Source organism: Scatophagus argus, chromosome 2 (assembly GCF_020382885.2).
Source record: "Scatophagus argus isolate fScaArg1 chromosome 2, fScaArg1.pri, whole genome shotgun sequence".
NCBI classification, from domain to species: Eukaryota; Metazoa; Chordata; class Actinopteri; family Scatophagidae; genus Scatophagus; species Scatophagus argus.
In genome coordinates, this window is record NC_058494.1 from 24,238,151 (window position 1) to 24,255,018 (window position 16,868).

Here is a 16,868-nt window from a genome sequence, read left to right on the forward strand (position 1 = left end):
TCTGCGAATTGACTTGCAATTTGACTCGCAATTCTTATGTGAACTGAGTTTTCCACCAGCTCCTAATGGGACCTGCAGGAGACAAGCTATGAATATCTGCATCTCAGAGCACTCCAGGAGAAATGGTAATAGGTTTTCTTGTTCCACAGAGTTAAAAACTCCCTTGGTTCCTCTCTTTGTTACAGTTCACTGCTGTCACAGTGAATTAAGTCAAGAGGGAAAAACTTAACGTGAACAGATTCATTTCTCTCCTATCCATTGAAGATTCTGTCAAAGACATTTAAAGGAATGCTGGCATACATCTGTCTCTCACTAAAATGGCCACTAACTTATCTCTGCAATATGTTTTTGGTCTCCTAAAGTTTGTCCTCCCAGCTTCAGCCAGATTTTCCTCTGTTAGCTTGTCAACAGTTACCCTTTAGTCCATTTTCTTTGTCCCCTTTTCCTTAATATTCTTGACATTGCTTCTTGTCCGACTGTAATTAGAAATAATTAGCTCTTAATTGAATGTCTTGACTCAAAAAAAAAAAAAAAAAAGTTAAATAAATCTTCAGAGAATAGTCCAGAACCACACCTGCAGCATGGGAACAATCAGACGGGGTTGGGTTGCGTTCCTGACCCAACAGAACAGTTCTGGCTCGTTGCAGCAGTAATAAATCAAACAGACCCCTCCTCCCGGTCAGCTACAACATCCCTTTGCAGTCTGTCTTTGCTTTTCTCTGGCGGAGGGAGCTGCCAAAGGATGTCGAGGCTGCTCAGTTTTGGAGATCTGTGATTACACCGTCTATCTGCTGGGATGGAGATATTTTTAATGCAGCCAGAACAATAAACAAGATTATCTTGTATTCTCATTGAGGCATAATGACAGCTTAGAATTTCACAAAGCATAAATAACATAACAAGGACTTGGGGAATCCTCAGTTCAGACTGGCTGGAGAGTGGATGTATTGTGAATAAGCACACAGTTGACAAAACTGCATGATTCAGTGTTACAGGCGACACAGCTTTTTCATTTAAAAAGGGAATTCCCTCAGAAATTCATAAACAACACTTACATTCTTGGTCAAACCTTCCTAAAGATTCTTAAAGGATTAATTCAACCTTTTCCAAGAACGATCAGTTTTCCTGCTGATAGTTAGACTAGAAGATATGAGGCTGGAACCAAGAGGAATTTAGCTGAGCTTAACTTAGTTTATCTTAGCTTAAACAGCTAGCCTGGTCCTGCCTATCATCACCAATTAGCACATTATAGGCTATTTTGTTGTGTAAAAATAACATGTGGTAAAAACCATAAAAATAATCAGGAAGTCAGTGCTCAGTGCCATTAAATAATACAGAAAAGCCACTCTAAAACCACAACTTGTTGTATTTACATGATATAATAACAAGATATAATATGTTAATTGGTGAGTTTTGGTGGTGCTGACAGGCAGATTGAAGCCAGGCTGTTTGCTATTTGTGCTAAAATAAGCTGCTGCTGCGTATTCACTGTGCACACATGAGAGTGGTATCAATCTTCTCTCAGAGGAAAGTGCGTGAGCGTATTTCCCAAAATGTCAAAATACATTTTTAAGGTCCATTTTCATGGAACAATAACATCTAAACTGCTCCCTGTTCTCCCTACACACACACACACACACACACTCATGCACACACACACTGTCCTCCCACATACCACCATCCCACCTTTAAGCAGCAGTCAGATTCATCCTGTAAGCTGCTGCAGTTAGTAGTGACAATAATCCATGCTGTGCTTGTTGCTGGCCATGCTGCTAACACTGAGTGATTTACTGCAGGGTTTGTTTGCCGTGAGGCTTACAAAAGCCACCAGAGGAGGCCAACCAGGGGAACGAGTGGGTGGGAGAGACAGCAGGAGGCATTTAACTGAATGATCTTAACTGAATGATTAGTGTGTGTGGTTCAGGCTGGTCAGTTTCTCTTAAGGACCGTGAGCCTGATGGAAACAAGGTAACTCATACATTTATTCGTGGATGTATGCAGCGAGTTTATCACGCAAATAAATACAAAAATCCAAGGGATAATGGAACCTATTTATGTTTTCAAAAGTTAATTTTTTAGATGTTCTGCAGAGTTTCTCAGTTTTAGTCAGGAAGTCCTCCAAGTGTTACAGTCATCCATAATCTGAATGTATCATTTAAGGACCACTCTTTGTTCTGGCCCATTCACTTCTAATCACACATAAAATATTACTAATCTGTACTGTGTTTTTTTTCCTCCCATTCCAGGCAGTCGTTAATTTCCACTGATTTCTCTAGAGTATGAAAATTGTTGGATTGTTTCGAACTATTAGTCTGGATTACTTGTTTTGTTAAAAATTGATCTGCATTATTTTTGTGAAGTAATGCAGAGCACATTTCAAATCGGTTTGCACTTAAACTGCAAGTCTCACAAGCAAATGATTTTCACACTATAAAAAAATAAATGGAAAACAATGGGGTAACCACATTCCAGGAAAAATAAATCCAAAAGTCTAAAAACTGTATAGCCTGAAAATAATGGTCCGTGATCAGAATTTGTAATTAATGAACTAAGACTTAATTTATGATAATTTAACACAAAAAGACTTGCATCATGTTTTTATATTTAGGATAAATTACAGTTCTAAAACTCTGGATGTAATGATCTAATGAACATACAGAACACACACACACACAGCTGCCCTGGTCCAGGTCCAAATCATTTCAGCATATTTTGTTTTTGGCTAAACTGATGGTCTCCCAGAGGCTGCCTGCTTAAACTGCTGCTGGTTTTATATAATAATTATCCAACCAAGGGAGCCAGTGACTTCACTCTTATATTTCTTCTCTCACAGAAGGACTATAAATTAACCAAAACCTCAAAATATATATATTTTTTCAGGCAGGCATGTTGGTAGCTGGGTTGAAAGCAAACAGGCTACACAATCAGTTTTACAAATCCTTGTTAAAAAAAAAAAAAGGCCTGGAAAACATTACCAGGCATGAGGTCATCCGTTTGTGTGCTATATGTCATTGTATGTGTGTGTAGCTGGGTGAGAGCCGTAGGACTGAGGCCAGCCCAAAACATCAGCCAATCAGCTCTGGATTGATATGGCAAGACCATATGGAACAGATCTGGCAATCTGGTAATCTGATACTAAATCTGGGGTCAGCCTTTTAATAGTTGGTAAGGCAGAAAACATCTCCTTGACCCCTTGAGGTGGACATAAATGCATGCACACCCTCACACCGCTATCAGCCCACATGCATGTGGCAGTGATCTGGAAGCCTAATTAGCTGAGGATGGGGGGCACTGGAAGGAAGGGGAGGGTGAAATTGGACCAGAGATTCCTCTGATTGTGGGTAAATGGGAAACAGGTTGGAACCAATGTTTAGCCCTTAGCTTTAGACACACACACACTTACAAGCTAAATGATGGTTACTGAATCAGTGATGAAATATCTCCATGCTGGCCCTGCCAAGGTGTCCCCTGTGATTATGGCCTCCAGTCTCTGGTTGCCATTATCCATTGGTCCAAAAAGATGTTAGTTTGGAGGCTGTGATTACAGAATGAATCACAGACTAATCTGATTTGGATTACTCACTCGTGCTTCTCTTTCTGCACTGTGCAGTTTCAGAGATCTCAGATCACTAATTTAAGAAACATTTTATAGACTTTAGGTGCTGACACTTTTATCTAGAGAAATTACACATAGACCAAGTAAGGAGGCGGAGGTCACGCCTTAATATGAGGTTTTCTCTGATGACCTGCTGGCCTTGTGGTTGGATGTGCAAAGTTCAAGATTCATCTAAGCAAGTAGTCATCCAGCTGAAGTGTCATCAAGCATTACTGTGATTTCTGCCAGCACCAGGCATGTTGCTGTGTGGTTAGCACTGTCGCCTCACAGCAAGAGGGCTCCAGGTTCGAGTCTGGGTCTGGGCACTTCTGTTTTTGGAGTTTGCATGTTCTCCCTGCACCTGTGTGGGTTTTCTCCGGCTTCCTCCCACAGCAACAAAAACCTCACATTAATTAATTGGCTGCTCTGCATTGTCCCTAGGTGTGTGTGTGTGTGCGTGTGATTGTCTGTCGTTGTGTGTTGGCCCTGAGACTGACTGACGACCGGTCCAGGGTGGACCTGACCTCTTGCCCAATGTCAGCTGCGATTGGCTCCAGCACCCCTTGACCCTGCACGGATAAGCGTCACAGAAAAAGGATGGATGGAAAAAGCACAATTCTCTGTGCACAAACTCATAGAACTAGGGTTACATCCTGGTAACTACTTGTATTACTTTTTTTACTAAGTAATAGGACAACTTGCTGCCTGTCTGTGTGCACCTGGCCACTGCTGGCCAACAGGAAGTGGGTGAAACACCACCACCAAGTCAGCACTTTGGTGCTCACTGCAGCTTCACTGACAGATAAAATCCTGATGATTTGTGTACATGGCTTGTACGTATAGATAAAAATCCCTGTGTGCAGGGTTTCTGGTTTGTGTAATTCCCTTGTTAAAAGGATTATTCACCATCCGGGTCTCAGCCGCTGCCTTATTTCCCTCTGGGGAAGAGGAGCTGTAGGCCCCCATCTATAACCTCAAGTGTCCTCTTCAGGACTCAGCCAAACCAGTGGGAACACAGCAGACAAATCCCAGGCTTAGAGCTCTCCACATAAAACAATCCTCAGTTCCCAGTGGACAGTGAAGCACCAGTGAATAATCCTGGTAAACCAGGCTCAGAATGGGTAGCTTCCAGGCTACCCAGAGAGGCACTAAAGTTCACACACTGTCTGTCACCAGCTGTCACATTTTCACATATTCATTCTCCCTAAATGTGCTCTTAAGGTTTCAGTCAATCACTGTCCTTTTGCCCAAAGCAACAGCATTCTTGAGCTCAAAATATAATTATCCATCACCCTGCAATAGTAAGACAAGAGCACCCTGCAAGTCCAATTACCCGACCACACTCTGCTTTTAACCTTTTTATGTTGCCCCGTGAGAAGATGTGAGGCTGTTTGTACTGTAATGCTAAAGGGAAACGCACCCGTGGTGCCTACTTACTTTTCCCAGTTACTCCCAGCAACCAGCTGTCAGTCGCACATGATTGGCAGACAAAAGCTTTTATCTGTTTGTATAGCTGAGGGTCTATATGGGTTTCTGCCTTTATGGCCACACAAGGTCAGATAATGTCTTTAAGCCGGTGCCTCCATCCACCATTTAATTGCCTTTCACTGACTTTGGTAAAGGCTGTCTGGGTCAAAATCTGTCACTTAATTATGTTGTAAAGGTTTTTGTTGTCTGCCTGCTTTTCAGGAACTTGTTTTTAGTTTAGTGCCAATCTGGGGTTCATCTGCCAAAGAAGGTCAAATGTTATTTGTGGCTATTATGGCAACACCATAATAAAAAAAAACAAGAATAAAACACAGTAAAACACAATAAAGTTGACACTCCTGACACAGCTTGTATCAGAGTAAGAGTAAAGTTTTGGATGTAATTTCTAAATTCTAAGCAATTCTGAACATATGGATGCCGTTTTTATTTAAAGATGTAAATAGTTAATATAATAATGACTCTAAGAGATGTTGAGATTACAGAAAGAAGAAAGGGAGCTGAATGAATGGCTTCCATTCTTCTACTTAGATATACAAAACTTGGAAGTTTCAATCAAAACACAATATAATCTGAAAGATCTTAATAACAAACAGTTATGTGAACATAGACAGACGTATTTTAGTTGCCTCACAGATGACCCAGGAGCTGTATATATCTATGTGTCAGCATGTGCTTTATGATTTCCTTCAGTTTAAAGCAAACAGTGTCCTGTAAGCTTTTGGTGAATGACAGCACTTGTATGAAAGTACTCCTTCGGTCACTGATATTGATGTAACGTACATTTCAGCATGGAGGTGCAGACGCTGAGAAAAGAAACCTCCCCCAGATAAAATCCTTTCTTCTCCTTCCTTTCCCTCCAAACCAGAGAGTGGAGGAACATGGAGGGGAACCTCGGTTTGGTCCTGACAACAAAGCGGCAACCCACTCATCGTGGGTTGTCAACGTAATGACTGAGCAAAAGTGATTCACAATTATGACATCATAATGACAGGGGAAAGCGGTAATTTGTAGCATCCGGAAATCCTAGAAAGGGAAGGAGGAAGCCGAGGCTGCCTTATGTCAAGCTTATATTTTGCTACTGATGTATGTTCTCTAATCTAGACTCACGATTCAAGATATGGTTTTAATTAATTAAGAATTATTTTTGACCCTCCAAACACACCCAGAGATAATCCATCAACCATCAGCAGTTTACTGTTTAAACTAATTAATAACTAAATTTAATCTGTTATTGTTTACGGTTTTATTTTAATTTTATATGCTATTTAATGCATATAAACAGAAGATCATCTCAAAGCGGTCTCGACGAGAAAGTCTGCTCATATACATGTAATCTGGATGTAATATTATGTAGAAATGTTGATATGAAGCTTTATATGATTTTTGGTTTTTTTTTGGTTTTGCACATCATGTTTGTCAAAACCAGACGTGTGGTCCTCTGCATATACGTTTGTCATTCACCCATTGGTGTACAGATGCTCTGAGAGGATGAGGCACACTGAAAGTGATGTAACACAAACATCCTCGGTTTGCCCTCAATAACAACCCTCAGTAAGAAAATTTTAATTCATGTACATGTAAATCTTTTCAAATCTTTGCATAATATATCTTCGACAAAGACCTGAAACATTTGGTCAGAGAGCTTCCAATGTGATAAATGTACTGTGAGGTGCTTCAGCAGAGGAAGTAAAGCACAGTTAGTGCGTGTTCCCATAATAGAAATAAACTTCACTCTTTAGCACCAGAGAAACACAAATATCCACGTCCTGTTTCAGCCTTTACAAACCACGTTAAGAACAGCTGGCTGAGGAAATGCTAGTAATACAGAACCACTGGCCAGTTTGAGGAGTCACAAGTCCTGTTTCTGAAGACTGAGCACAGTTGGGAAAACCCCAGTCTGAAGCTACGAGCATCACAAAAGCTTCTGTTCAGATGCTGCACTCAGTGATGAAGTGAGCGGCTGCGAGGAGCAGTACTGAACAAGTGTTTACATTACTGACTCACACCGCCATCTACTGTTGACTTTGAGGATTGTCAAACAGATCCAAAAGCTCAGTTTCAAAATATATCTGAAACGAATGGATGAAGCAAAAAATTATTTCAATTGCTTTAGTATTTTATTTAATTTTGTATTTGCACAGTTTTGCTGCCACACACAGATACAACAAATCATACAGAGTACACCTAAGTGTGACTGAGACGGTTATCAGTTCCTTTTCTCTACCTGATTTTAGCTCCTGGTATAACTGCAATATGCTCCCATTTCACAGGACTGCTGTTTAGCGTATTGTGGAAGATTTAACATCTAGTGAGTGTTGGATCAAAAAACAAAACTGTCTCTAAAACTGTTTTTCCTAAAACCCATACGACTTATTTAACTGACCAGTTACCATGATGTGTGCGTCGGACATAGCAGTGTACTATTCAGACAAGAGTCTGACTGCACAGGAAGAGAAGCTGAAATGTCAGTGCTACAATGAGATCTTTTTTTTTAAGCTGACCTTTAATTCCTTTTTTGGCTCATCTTGCTGTTTGTAAAGCACTTCGGGACTCACTGAGCAGTGCAGGTTCAAACACAGTACACAGGGAGGAAAGTGATCCCACAATAGTCCTCTGTAGTCTTTTTCCTCTTCCAGCAGTGACTGAGTTTCTCAGCTCAGCACCTGACTGTGGTGATGGGCCAGTGGGAGTGTGGGTGGACCTGACGTCCATGTGGCCTGTTTGCCAACCACTGCTTCAACAATGTGCAACTGTGTCTACACAAATGCCACTCTGCTTCTTCCTCCTCCTCCTCCTCCTCCTCCCTCCATCCCCACAGCAAGAGGTGACAGCATGGAGGCCTGTCAGTGGATTTCTTTTGAACACGTTTACTGTAGTTTTCCACCTGGACAGGGAAGAAAGCAAACGTCTGACAATTGGTGTCACTTTTCATTATACAGGATTGTAAAAATACTGAGCTCAGCTATCCACCAAAGAAGACTTTATAATATTACTTTTTTCCTCCACAATTTTTAAATTAGTGGGACTGCCACAGTGAACAGTTGGATTTTTTTCCTCATTTCACACAGTCAGGAAATCAGTGTTATGTGATGGCATGTTTCTGGCCTAAAGCTGTCTAATTTAAGGATTTTCACTCTAAAAAAGCCGAGGCAAGCTCAGAAAGTTCAAGTTAAATGACATGTAATATAACTTCCTTTTTATGTGAAAAAACAGTAAAGTTCCCTGAAATCGGGACTTGAATTGTTGTCCTCAGTGGTAGCTACATGGCCCTATGGAGGACTGTGGTTATCATTTGTGGATTTTAGATGTGATTACAATTTAAGTCCTCATAAGTTTTTAAATGTAATTAGAAATAAACTGAGTTGAGATAATATGAAATGTTATGGTTTTGCTGAAGGTCATCTTTACATTTTCAACATGTCAGTGTGCCACAGGATCTGTGACAGCGTGAAGCTCCCACCTGCAGCCTGAACATCAACTAAACAGTTTCTTCAGTTTGGAGAAGAAGCCTCCTTGCTGCTTCTCGTCCTCCTCCTGCTGCCGCTTGTCCTGACTGTCCTCTGAGCCGGTTGACTTCGAACCGGAAGGTGAAGTGCTGCTGCGCCCTGCTGGACACAAACACACATTGCGTTCAGTTCAAACAGGGACAATCTGACTCTGTCTGTGTCTCTCTGCACACTGAGGTGATGTTTTAACTAAATAATTGTGATGAACCCTTAACTCTGACCTGCAGAAGGATCCACCCCGTTGACAGTCCCTTGAACATCTGTCTCCTCTTCCGCATACGTCAGTAAGAGAGAGCGTTGCCTCTGAGTCAACTTACTGCAGGAACCAAAACACAATTTAACGACACAAACTGAATTCATGATTCATTGTTGTCATTTATTTTCCAAACTAAGCAGTTCTGTCATTAATCTTGGCTTGCTGCGAAGTCTGATATACACTGATAGCATATCTATGTGGGTCTTACTTTGGCACTCTGATCTTGATGTGAACATAGTGATCTCCATAGACGTAGCTGTTCATCTTTCGAATGCCTTTCCCTTGCAGGCGGATCACCTGATCTGCCTGGCAACCTGAGGGAATCTGAAAACACAGATGACTTTCAAACTAAGAGCAGACAACAAAAATTTGCTCCAGTGAAAATCTCTGTTGAAATGTTTAGAAGAGGTGTGGCAGAGACATCATGGAATAAGAACGTTAAATACTGGCACTTCAAAGCTGCAGTCGAATGCATTAATTCATCAAATGTACTTAACTGCTTTAGACTTTGTTCATGCTCATCAAGACTAGACTGGGCCTGACTGACCAGCTGGTGGGTTTCCCCACCAGATTCCCCCAATATAACCAAGTCCAGTTGTATTTGATTCAATCTCCTTGAGATAGCAATGACGTGGATAAATGAGAAAATCCACAGACATGATGCTGTGCTTTCCCTACATGAAGCTGCAGACCTTCTGACTCACCACTATACTGATGGGATCATAGAGTCCCTGCGTCGTGGCTGTGCCCCCCAGGATGGCCTGAGCTATAGAGATGTATGCATCTGAGTGGATGTTCAAACCATCGCGCCTGAAAACTGGGCTTCTCTGGACCTGTACAGAAGACATTTCAGATCCAATCGTCAGATCATATTTAACCCCAGCACGACACTGGATTCAATATCTCCTTAAATGTTTCAAAAACAAACAAAACCAACCCTGAACGTAATGAGGATTTCTCTTTTCCCTACTGACATTCGCACCGTCTGACCGTTGTCCACTCCTGTGAGAAAACAGCATGTTTACACTCACATCTGGCACAAGACTAAATATACTGACATGTGCTGAGAATCTACATGTTGTTCTTTTTTGAAACAGGTCAGTGCTTTTGTTTCCACTTTTATCCCTCACTCGTGAGGACCTACCAGCAGGTACTGGCACAGAGACCGTCAGGCTCTTCTTGGTCTGGCCCGAGCCTCGGCACAGCGCGCAGGGTGTGATTATGATGGACCCCCTCCCGCCGCAGCGTCGACAGGTGCTGCGCATCATGAAAGGACCCGTGTTCACCGACTCCTGCAGGGGGACACACACAGACAGTAGTGTGGCTGACTAACAGCGCAGTGGAACTGTGTGGTGAAATCCTGAGGGGAAAACCCACTGCGCCTGAAGACAGATCCACATGCGAAAGGAAACTCACCATGCCAGTGCCGTTGCAATAGTGACAGTGAGACACCTTGGTGCCCGGCTCACTGCCCTTTCCATTACACCTCGGGCAGTCGTCATCGATGTTCACATTCAGCTCCTTGTTCACGCCCTTTGCTGCCTCTAAAAAGGCAAGGTCCATCACATACTGTGGAAAGAAAGAAGATATTAATATAAATACTGACGTGACATTCACAACTCAGTGAGCTGTTACATTTAATGCACATATTTTTAACCACAATAATAAAAGGTTTACTGCACTTGTAAAAATCAAAACCCACATGTAAAATAATGGTTAAACATCAACTCAAGCACTTCTGACCTCAGGCCTTTGTTCAAACATGTTGTGCATGTCTCCAAAGCCCATTCCTTGAGTAAACTCTCCAAAGATCTTCCTGAAGAGCTCCTCGGGGTCTATACTGGTCCCTCCAGTCCTGTAGTAGTGCTGCTGGGCTGTGTCAGCACGATTTGGGTCGAAGCCTGCTGCTCCGTATGAGTCATACTGCTTCCTCTTCACCTCATCGCTCAGCACCTTCACAAACAAACAACAGAGCAAGGAAATTCTGTGTTTACTATGCAGGTTTTAACAACATAATCCGATGAAGCTGCTTGTCACAAATTACTAATTGCCCTGCATTTTTGTATAACTGGTGAGTGAACTAAATTACAGTTTACACTTTTATGTCACTGCTTTGGTACCTCATATGCTTCAGCCAGCTTAGCAAACTTCTCTTTGGCCTCTGGGTCATCTGGGTTGGTGTCCGGGTGGTACTTTTTTGCCAACTGGAGACAGACAAAAAAAACCCCAAAAAAACAATTAATTTTCCAAACATTCCACATATTTGAACATCATAACCCTGCAGATATTCTCACAGAGGGACAAAATGTTTGTCTGACCTGGTAGTAAGCCTTCTTGATGTCCTTCTGTGAGGCAGTGCGAGAGACACCCAAGACTTCATACAAGTCTTGCTTGTTTGCAAACCTGCTGCTGGTGTGAAAGGAGTGGCAGGCAGCCCCACGGGGACATCTTATGGCTGCAAAGAAAATTATCCAAAACACATATATAAAATCATCTGGCATTTGTTTGTGCATAGCCAGCAGATAAAAATTAAACTGTTAATAGGAGCAGCCAGTACAGCACCACTGGGATGTATTAGGTCACACTACAACAAATGAATTACTCAAGTAATTTATCACAACTGAATACTAAACCATTCAATACAGTCAGTACACGTCTGAACATAAAAGTCTTAAAAGGCCCTCATTACAAACAATGGCTCAATGTAGTGTTACACACATCAGATTGTTTATGATCACTTCTAAGGCTGCCACTAACCATATTAACAAATGATCCATTATTTTCATAATTTATCAACTCATAAACAGTACAGTAGATCAACAAATACAATCAGTGTTAAATGTAGTGGAGGAAAATTAAGAGTCTCACATAACTATGAGGTACAGGGACTTGTCAATATAACCTATAGTTATATGCATGATTCTCACCTTGTCAAATCATGAATGGAAGACAACACTATAACAACGCAATACTAACTTATTCAGATTTTGGCCCGGACGTGACAACATCACCACGCTAAACCAAACGATGCTGATACACAGGCAATGTGACAACAAGGTTAAACGAACACAGACTGTTACTGATGTAACATTGCAAAAGACTAGCTAACCGAGAGACTAGTTACATCATATGAGGAGGCTAACTAACCTAGTGCTTTAGCCTTAGCTGGTTGTACACTCTTAACACTACGAGGCCTCTGCACTTTAACAGTCTGTTGGTACCGTGAATATTGTCAGAAGACCGCTGATTTAAGAAACTTTGGGAATGTTATGCTAGCAGTTAGCCAGTTATCTCACCTGTCAGTCCTGTCAATGTCACGACATGTCGGTTTGTCCACGGGCTCAGGGTTATCGCTATCCCTCCCCGGTGCGCCTGCAATGTCGTCGCTGAACAAACTCCTTTAGGTCTGGCGGAGACATGCAGAAAACGACCGCTATGTTGTATAGGAGAAACTGACGCCGATAACCAGCGTGTAGCAAGCCGGGCGGAGGAGGACGCCATTTTCGCGTCACTACCGGTGTCAGCAGGTCCGTGGCCGTCTGCGCATGTGCACGTTTTAGACGCTAGCAGAAGTGGGGGGCAGTGGTGGAATGTAAATTAAATTAAGTTTTACAATAAATAAAATTAAGTTTACAATAACTGTAATAGCGAAAGGTGCACGTATTTTAGTACATCTCTGTTACGCCACTTTATACCGCAGTGGAAGAAGGAGGATAACCAGGTTTTATTTTACTTAGAAAGTAGCATGAACATATAGAATAAGTACCTCGTTACAAGTGAAGCAATGTATTCAAAATGTGAAAGTTTAAAATATTAACGACAGTATTAAATATACTTGAAGTACAAAGAGTATTCATTATGCAGAATGACGTGTTTCAGAATAATGTAGGCCTATTTCATCATAAGACAAACTAATGATGTTGTGGCTGATGAAGGTGGGGGTATATTATATATTATATATTTCCATATTGGAAAGATCAAGTCTGGGCTGTGAACAATTACAACTAAAGTGAGAGCTGCCTTTTCTATGGATTAAATGCATTTTAATTAGTTGTTTTTATACTCAATGATTTATGATCTCTGTGAAGTGTAAAACAACCCTGTAATAAGTTACTTGGAATCTCAGTGGACTATAATCACTGCAAGATGCTGGAGAGGGGAGTTTGTATTTATTTATAAAAAAAACCTCACTTATCAAGAATTGATTTGGTTAATTTTCTTGATTAATAATTGTGAAAATGTCAGTGAAAGAATGGGCTTTATTCTCACCATTCCATTAAATGTATACAGAAATAACCCACAGTATTGACTTTGATTGCTTTTAATTCCCTTCATCTTTATGACGATCTTTAATTTAAATGTTAATTTAAATTAAATTTAATTAGTTTTAAGAGACTGAATACTTTTCTTGTGCTGCCATCAAGACCTTTACATGTGCACCACAGAGGCAGTAGATGGCACCACGGAGCTGCGAATGACACTGCAGTTAAATGCACCAGCTAACTAACCTGTATGTGATCAGTCCTTGTAGATGATGAAAATAACAAAATAAAATAATGATAATAATAATTATACACACACACACACACACATACACACATATATCATGTTCCAGGTATCACTTCGTCCTATGCTAGAGAGACTAACTTTCTGAAAACTGATGAGACATTGACTTTTGTCCCAGGGTGAGAGTTCAAAGGTCGCTGAAAGGGTGGTGAGGCAAGAACAATGTTCCTCTGCATCAGTCAGGTGTCACGATGGGGTCAGACATGTTTTCTTACTGCTCAGTGACTGAAATTTTTCTTTACACAAAAAGGTCATCTCTTTGGATGCATTCGATTTCCATTCACAGATTGTGACCCATCAGGACGGTATCATAGACTTTAATGAACAAGAACAAAGAGCTTCACATGATAAGATCAGAGTGCTGCCAGTAAAGTGTGCAGTGGGTCCAAGGATGCAGAGCTATGAGATATTATTTCTAGTTACATGAAGGTTATCATTCTAGAAACCATAGCTGCTTAACAACACCAAGCAATGAGATGCTGTCCATTGACACAAAAGGAGCGCGTTATGAGATAGACACAAGTCAAGTAGAAAGATCAAGACTTTCATGTCCTGAGTTATGTCAAGACTTTTATTTTTTTATTGAGGCGAGCATGTTGAATGCTTGTCAGTGTGTGTGTGTGTGTGATGAAAGAGACGCTCACACTCCCTTTTACTTTCCCCTCCTTGTTCCCCACCATCTCCCTCTCATTCCTCGCCGTCTCCACAGCGACCTTCAAAACAGCATCCCAGCTGTGTGTGGCTGAGTGGAATGTTTTACCGGAGGAGGCGGACATTTGCCACTCAGTAATGTAAATATCACTGTGAGCAACGATTCTCATCTCAGTAAAGATGCTCTGACTTTCAGCGCCAGAACACCAAGACAGATGGCTTAATATTCAGATACATAATGATGCGTGCAGGTGATTGGTTTCTGTTCATGTGTTTTGGATATTTGACTCATCACATGTGACTGAATTGTTTGAGTCTTTTCTTCTTATCCTCTGGTCATTCTTTGCTTTTTAATCTCTCCAGCTATGGAGATGGAGGGCCTGAGGTCAAGTCATCGGATCAGTGGGAGGTGGGGCTGGGCTGTCAATCTTTACTCAGCTGCTTATGCGCCTACCACACACACACACACACACACACACACCCACATTGTATTGTCATAAAGTGCCGGGTTCAAAGCAGCAGTGCTTGCTTCAAGGCTGTGGTTGTAATTAGTGTGCTGGGGTTATCAACGGTGGTAATAGATCTCCATATATCAGCCTGACTGTCAGGCAACCAGCTCGGCTACTTCATACCTCAGGCTGAAACACAGACACATGGAGAGGAACAACAACACTGACCCAGATTGCTCCCATGCACCTCAAACAAACACACAATTATAGAAAAAGTGTGTGTTAAAAACAGTTGTATCTTGTCCACTGAGAATTCTGAACTCTGATTGGCTGGCAGGTGTTTGTTACCTTAGAATAACCGTACATCATAACCAGACACCTATGGCAAAGGTGTTTGTTATTCTTAAATAATTCACCCGTGTTAAACTCTCTATACATGTGATCAATAAATGAAAAAATGCCATCCCATACTCACAGTCCAGCTGACAGCAGATGTTATGGGCTTGCTGCAGTGGTGGAGCATAACAATCCTATAAGTTTCCTTCTTGTTTTAGTGTTTAAAATTAAATATTCCAGTGCTAGTAAATTTTGATTTCAGCTTTAATGGGACAATCTACAAATTAACTGGAATGAGGAGTAGCCTCATGGTAGCAGGGGTATAATGTGACTCTGCAGGAGCTTTATCAAGTCTGAGATGATAACATAATTAAGTTTTGTCAGGTTGAGCTTGGAGACCATTAAACTTCATTTATGAAGACCACAAAACCTGTGTTACAAACTGAGGACATGGAGTTTGAAGGACAGGAGATTTTAATCAAAGAGGAAGCCCTGATGAACCACGTTTGATTCAGTATTCGAAAATGGAAGGATAACAGGATATCTTGGTCTCTGCTGCAATTATGTCATCTGCTCCTTACCCTGCATACATGTATGCTGTATGCATTGTCTAATGTACATACAGTGTCTCCTAAATCAGTTTTATTCTCATAAAGCTTTCTCTAAACAGGTTTGATAAAGCTAATGTCACCTGCAGTCCTTCGTCACTCCCACTCTGCGCCCTTCCTTTCTCTTAATGGTTGTTTTGACTGAAGAGGTGGGAAACATCAGACTGCCTTCCTGTGATGTCCCATCGTCATCAGTAAAAACCAGAGACATGCAGTCACTAGATCACGACAACAGAATGATCTCACATCCAGAGGAGAGACTGAATGTCTCGCATTCGTTTTTCCGAAACACACAGCTGCTGTTATCGCTGGAGGGCTGAGCATCCATCAACAGCATGAGAGAGTGAGCAGAAGTCAAACCATGTCCAGCATGACACTCCACACTCCCTTCTGTTATGGAGATGATGCTGCTGTTATGGTTACAGTCTGTGCTACTGAATTACTGAATGGTCCACAGTATCTCTCAGTGTTTGTGTGTGTCTACTCGTCTACAGCTGATCGGTCGAGGCAGAAAAGAAATGGTGCAGAGGGAGAGTGCAAACCGTTTGACAGAATTTATTTCATGGTATTTGTATTGATATTAAAATGTACTGAGGCACCACATTGTTCAAACAATTCGCCATGTTGTTTAGTGTTCAGTCTTTTGCTCTGTCACCATGAGCTATTGTTGATTATTGACCACATTTTCAATTTTAAATCTAGACAAAAGTATCCAGACAACCCTCTTTATGGGTCTGTTCTTCAGGGTTTGGGTTCGGCCCCTGACTTCCAGTGAAGGGAAATCTTAATGCTTCAGCACACCAAGACATTTTGGACAATGCTATGCTTCCAACTTTGTGGCAACAGTTTGTTGAAGGCCCTTTTCTATTCCAGCATGACTGTGCCCCAGTGCACAAAGCAAAGCTCCATAAAGACATGGTTGGATGAGTTTGGTGTGGAAGAACTTGACTGATCCACACAGAGTCCTGACCTCAACCCCATCCAACACCTTTGGGATGAACTGGAACGGAGATTGTGAGCCAGGCCTTTTGGTCCAACATCAGTGTGTGACCTCACAAATGCTCTGCTGCATGAATGGGCACAAATTCCCACAGAAACACTCCAACATGTTGTGGAAAGCCTTCACAGAAGAGTGGAAGCTGTTATAGCTGCAAAGCTGTCTGTGTGTTTAGAATGAGATGTCATTAAATGAATGAATTAATTAAAATTCGATGTCTTTGAAGTCCCTGTTGGTGAATTGGTCTGATGTCCCACTACTTTTGTCTATATAGCGTACATGAACTGATTTTCTGTCCACATGGGGGCAGCACAATTAATTTTAAGCACAGAACTGACCTATCACCTAATAAAGCTGGTATGGCTAACTTGTCGGCTACTTTAGTAGACACAGAGCAATGTTAGCATTCATTGGAC

At 41.5% G+C, this 16,868-nt stretch overlaps 1 protein-coding gene across 2 annotated transcripts; it reads right to left on the bottom strand.

The window, feature by feature from the left end:
• Positions 1-7,181: 7,181 nt before the first annotated feature.
• Positions 7,182-12,399, bottom strand: LOC124050252 (dnaJ homolog subfamily A member 3, mitochondrial-like). Of its 2 annotated transcripts, none has more exons than XM_046372588.1 (12): positions 12,142-12,399; positions 11,164-11,300; positions 10,966-11,049; positions 10,589-10,798; positions 10,262-10,414; positions 9,990-10,137; positions 9,783-9,847; positions 9,550-9,678; positions 9,054-9,169; positions 8,811-8,905; positions 8,544-8,691; positions 7,182-7,967 (listed from the first exon to the last, which is right to left on the bottom strand). In XM_046372588.1, exons 1-11 carry the CDS (start codon positions 12,344-12,346, stop codon positions 8,558-8,560), a joined length of 1,476 nt encoding a protein of 491 aa, XP_046228544.1. In that variant the 5' UTR covers positions 12,347-12,399; the 3' UTR covers positions 7,182-7,967; positions 8,544-8,557. The 2 variants fall into 2 exon arrangements, with proteins under 2 accessions (XP_046228544.1, XP_046228553.1); XM_046372597.1 differs by having other exon boundaries at positions 8,544-8,688; positions 12,142-12,398.
• Between the last annotated feature and the right edge of the window lie 4,469 nt (positions 12,400-16,868).

Coding starts and splice junctions, on each gene's coding strand:
- LOC124050252 (XM_046372588.1), bottom strand. CDS start 12,346: ATGGCGTCCTCCTCCGCCCGGCTTGCTACACGCTGGTTATCGGCGTCA. Junction 11,050..11,163: donor TCAAGAAGGCTTACTACCAG/GTCAGACAAACA, acceptor GTCTGTCTCCAG/TTGGCAAAAAAGTACCACCC. Junction 9,170..9,549: donor ATGATCCCATCAGTATAGTG/GTGAGTCAGAAG, acceptor CTGTGTTTTCAG/ATTCCCTCAGGTTGCCAGGC.